This window comes from Neodiprion lecontei, chromosome 6, assembly GCF_021901455.1.
Source record: "Neodiprion lecontei isolate iyNeoLeco1 chromosome 6, iyNeoLeco1.1, whole genome shotgun sequence".
NCBI classification, from domain to species: domain Eukaryota; kingdom Metazoa; phylum Arthropoda; class Insecta; order Hymenoptera; family Diprionidae; genus Neodiprion; species Neodiprion lecontei.
The window spans coordinates 15,702,537-15,707,887 of record NC_060265.1 but is presented as its reverse complement, the minus strand read 5'-3'; the positions used below and the strand labels follow the sequence as shown (position 1 = coordinate 15,707,887).

The window sequence follows — 5,351 nt, the reverse complement described above, 5'->3', positions numbered from 1 at the left end:
CGCCAAAGTTGACCTACTAAATACTTTCGTACTAGAGACAATAAATAAACATGCTCCAGTTCGTAAAGCCCAGCTAAGGCGTCCTCCAGCTCCTTGGCTGGATAACAATATTAAGACGCTCATGAGAGAGCGGGACGCTCTCTACAAAGCATTCCGGAGAACTAGATCACTTGTCGTCAGAGATAAATACCGAGTCCTGCGTGGTCGTGTCAAAGCCTGCAAAAAGCAAACACTACATGTCGAAGTTTAGAGGACTCAAAGATCAGAAGTCAATATGGCGCGAACTTCGGAGTATTGGAATAGCCAAATCGAATGAAGACAATGTGCCTGGGAATGTATCTCTAGAAGACCTGAACAACTTTTTCGCTGAACCTTTTGAACGCGACAGGCATGCCAGCACTGTGGATAAACTAGCTACAATGACGTTGTGCCTTGTACCCTTCAGAGACGGTAACTTTTATTTTAATTCAGTAACTACGGAATGTCTCATGCGTAATTTGTTCAAGTCAAAATCTAATGCTAAGGGCATTGATGCTATTCCACTTGCCTTTCTGAAACTATGCATGCCTGCTATACTCCTTCCTATACTTGATATATTTAACTTCTCGTTGACAAACAGTGTCTATCCCACACTCTGGAAAAGCTCGCTTGTTCGGCCTGTTCCAAAGATTAAACACCCTAGTAGTAAGCAGGACTTTCGGCCTATATCCATTGGCTGCTCACTTTCCAAATCGCTCGAGCGAATAGTCTTCGACCAAGTTTCTGATTATCTTGATCTTTATGGTCATCTTGATCCGTACCAATCGGGATTCAGGAAGGGGTAGAGTGCGCAGTCTGCACTTATTAGGGTCACCGACGATATAAGGCGTGCCATCGATGATAGGAAATGCACAGTGCTTGTCCTCTTCGATTTAAGAAAAGCTTTCGATATGGTAAACCATCCACTCCTTGTCACTAAACTTGCGGACCTTGGATTATCTAGCTCGGCCTTGAATTGGTTTCTCTCTTATCTATGCGACAGAAAACAGGCTACTGTAGGACATGACGGCAATCTCTCTTCATGGCAAGATGTCTCATGCGGTGTACCTCAGGGTACTGTTCTAGGGCCTCTCCTCTTCTCTATTTTCATTAAGGATATGCCCCTCGCGCTGAAACACTGTAAGCATATGATGTATGCGGATGACTTACAGATATATTTACATTGTTATCCTGATGAGCTTCCTCAGGCTGTGGAGAGAGTTAACGAGGACGTCGCGATGAACCATGACTGGATGCTGAAGAATATGCTATCACTCAATATCTCTAAAACGAAAGCACTCATAATTAGCAGTGCTCGGTACCGCAGCTCAATTGAATCATCGTATGTTCCTCCTATCCAGGTTAAAGATGAGGTTATCCCGTACGTCGTCCAGGCCAAGAATCTGGGTGTTATCATTAACAATACTCTGACTTGGTCGGAACACGTGCTGTTTATCTCGCGGAGAGTGCATAATACTCTTTGGCAATTAAAATCCAATAAAGAACTTCTGCCAACTCGCCTGCGGTCCTCGTTGGTAAACTCGCTAATTTTACCTCTTTTCGACTACTGTGCATTAGTTTATTGCGATTTAACAGCTGGTCTGGAGCTTAAGCTAAAGCGCGCCCTCAATTCTTGCGTGCGATTCGTATTTGATGTGCACAAATCTGAGCATATCAGCCCATACTACCGTATGCTTGGATGGCTTGATTTGGCTGATAGGCGAAAGTACCTGTTGGGAACTTTTCTGTTCAATACTATGAGTCTCGGGTCACCTAGTTATATCTCTGATGAGTTGGTTTTCTTGTCAGCAATACGTCACCGATTCACTAGAGGTGACCCAAAGGATCTGTTTGTTCCTTTACACCGAACAACTGTATACCAAAGATCGTTTCTTGTATCGGCTTGTGTCCTCTGGAACACATTGCCTACCTCAATTCGCGAATCATCTTCCGTAAATGTCTTTAGGCTAAAACTTAGGGAATATTTGGCCAGTAATACTGTTTAATTCTATTCAATAAGCGCAAATTTGATTTAGATATTTTCTATATATTGTTGTATGTTTATATAACACTATATTTTATTTATATTTCATTTTATTCTATTTTTATCTTATTTTATTTTATACTATTTTATAAGGATCGTGCGTGAAATATAGAGGCAGCACGACTGTCGGAGCGAGCGCTCTCTGGTGTTTGATTGGTGAACATAGTGGGATCAAAACAAACATTTATTAACATTAAAAAAAAGTTATAACTATGGAGAAAATAATAAAATATGGATTTCAACCTGTAGTTAATAATATTGTACATGGCCAGAACGATGAAAAAGGCAAAAAATTATTCGAAGCAAAGCATGTGTACGGTGTTGTTGAAAAAACGAATAACATTAGAACTGTCATAACCGGTAAAGTTGTGCCACAGACAAGTGTATCAAATCTTTATGATGTGACAATTTCTGTACGTATAAAAGTAAAATAAATAAATTTTTATTACATAAAAATTAGAAAGCTAGAAAATTTTTTTATTTATTTATAAGAATAATTATAGAATCATTATTTTCAGGTTGATACAAACCGACACGTTAGTAACGCGGTTTGCACCTGTAAAGCTGGTCTTGGGGGCAAGTGTAAACATATATGTGCGTTAATTCTCCCGAAACATCGTCATCGAAAACGAGTCATTCTCAGCAATGGGGTAAGCCTACTCAAAAGCAATTACTAGGGTACGACAAAGGTGAAAGGATGTCTAAACTCTTTCCTCTCCCAGTTTTGTCTGCTGAAATGACTCAGTTAAAACCTATCAAACTTACAGTAGCAAGTATGCCTGAATCTTTGAAAAATACACCGCTTCGAAAAATCTTGGAGCTTGAAGAGAAAGAAGATATTGTAATAACACCAGCAGGATCAATGTTAGAAATGATACAAATTAAAGCTAAAGAAGACCTCGAGAAGAAAGCAAAAAAAGTAGTAAATGATATATTTACATTGCAAAATTTGAATGTAATATTTAGTCAGGAAGTTATGGTTACCAAGGAAATATACACATTCTATCAAAAAAAGATATGTTGTGATGCTAGGACAGCATTAAATTTAAGTATTTTAACTATTCAACAATCCAATAGCAGTGAATGGTTTGCACAACGAGCACTACGAATAACTGCTAGTAATGGATACAGGTTGAAAGGTCAACGTTTTAATGTTGAAAAAGTTGTGACAGATATGTTATACCCAAAAATGATTAAAAATGCAGCGATGACATACGGAAAAAACAATGAGGATTTAGCACTAAAAGAGTATCAACAGGTAGTTGATCCAAAGTGGCAGATTGTTAAAGTTGGTGTAATAATTAGTCTGCAACAACCGTGGCTAAGCTGTTCTCCGGATGCAATCCTCGTTTATGGGAATGAAGTATGGCAAAAGCGACTTATAGACATTAAATGTCCATATAGTTGTCGCAATATTCCTGTTTGGGATGCTGATTCAAGCCAGTCAAATGTTCCATATCTAAAAGTCGATGAGAATGGATTACATTTAAGTACAACGCATTCGATTAACATGCAGGTCCAACTTCAGATGTATGTGACTAATATAATGTTTTGTGATTTGTACGTGTACTCGCCAAAAGGTAGTATGTTATTTACCATTCAACGTGACAATCAATTATTGATGAACTTAGTACCTCATCTTGAGCAGTTTTATTTTACCCAATACATACAAAAATTATACTCCAAATACTCTACAGAGTAACAATACATTTATGATTATCATTAGTACATTACTTTTTAGCTATAAATAATAAAATGACCAAAGAATAATTTTGCAATCGACCAAATGTGATACTAAATTGATCTTAAGAATAGTTAATTATAAATTGCAAGATTAATTATCAAAGATAAGTATAAATTTGGCAATATTGAAAAAATTATATAGTAGTTGTTATTTCTAAAACTGTTGAGATTTTCAAATTACGTAAGATTATTTTTATTATTATCTTAAATTTATAGAAATCTTTTAAAGAAATTATTTTTTGTACGAATTAATTACGAATAGTTCTACAAATGTTATCTTCGTTAAAAATATTTAAAATTACTAGCAAATAATATAATATAAAAATATTTATCTTTTATCAGCTTGTACTTACCTTGTCAGAGTTATTATAAAACAAAGAAATTATGAACATTAAATGTGAAATTAATTAAGGAAATAAAACCTTTGCTTTTTAGAAACAATTAAATCATTTTTATTCAATACAATTAGAAATTTGATTCAGTTTTTACAATTGTTTGAAAAAGTTTTATTTGTCAACATATTTTTCTTTAAACAATGGCTTCTGTACATTTACCAAAGCACAAATAACAAAAACAATTTCATCAATATGAGGAAATAATGAATTAGGTACTTTTGATAGAATTCTAAAGTCCTTAATTCGTTGATTTACTCGTTCTATATGTATCCTCACAGAAGCAATGTTGTATGTTTCGTCAACTTCTTCAGGAGTGAATTGATCTTTGTGGCCAAAAGGAGGCATGATAAAAATAGCATTTTTATTTTCGACTTGAGTTTTAATCTGGGGAAATCCTTTGTCGGCAAGAACAACGTCACGGGGCTCAATTAAATCAATTAAACCACAATCGTTTGTAATGAAGCAATCACCAGCACGGCCACCATAACATTTGGAGACATAACTTATAAATCCATGTGGCGCACAACCCACCATAAACTTGACAGTATGATGATGTTTATATTCAGAATACATTAATACTTTTTGTCTAACTTCTGGTGGCACTTCAGTGTAAACTTCAGTACAATCAATTATCACACGCGTGTCTGGGTAATGCCGCTTAAAAGATTCTGGTAGAGATGCACGTATTGTTGATTTTGATGGCCAAACTATAAAACTTTGTAGCAAAATATTTAACTGCTGTATGTGTTTCACAAATATCCTATGTGCAGAAGTTCGATGAATATTGAAAAGTACTGCCAATGCAGTAAATGATAAACCCGTCTTCAATTTGACTAATGTTATCAGGAAACTTGTTTTTTTGTCTACTTTTGAGGCTTTACACTCTGGCAACATAGTTAAAAGCCATGAAAAAATTGCTAATGTCACACCCGTTAAGCTGCTCATTGCCTCGTCGGTACTAATTGAAGGGAGTCCATGAAAACCTTGACAAGATTTACTAAGATCTATATCTATTGGATCACAACTCGAGTCTTGAACATTTTTTAGAATTGGTATTTTAGCTTCACACATTTTATTTTGTGTTTTTTTTATTGGAATATTTACCTGTACTGATGCCGTGCTTAAAGCGTTATTATAGTTGAGATTACAGA

At 35.7% G+C, this 5,351-nt stretch overlaps 1 protein-coding gene across 1 annotated transcript; it reads left to right on the top strand.

The window, feature by feature from the left end:
- Positions 1–1,136: 1,136 nt before the first annotated feature.
- LOC124295156 lies at positions 1,137–2,024 on the top strand. The gene has a single exon (XM_046744042.1). The coding sequence runs from the start codon at positions 1,137–1,139 to the stop codon at positions 2,022–2,024; it is 888 nt and encodes a 295-aa protein (XP_046599998.1).
- Positions 2,025–5,351: the final 3,327 nt, after the last annotated feature.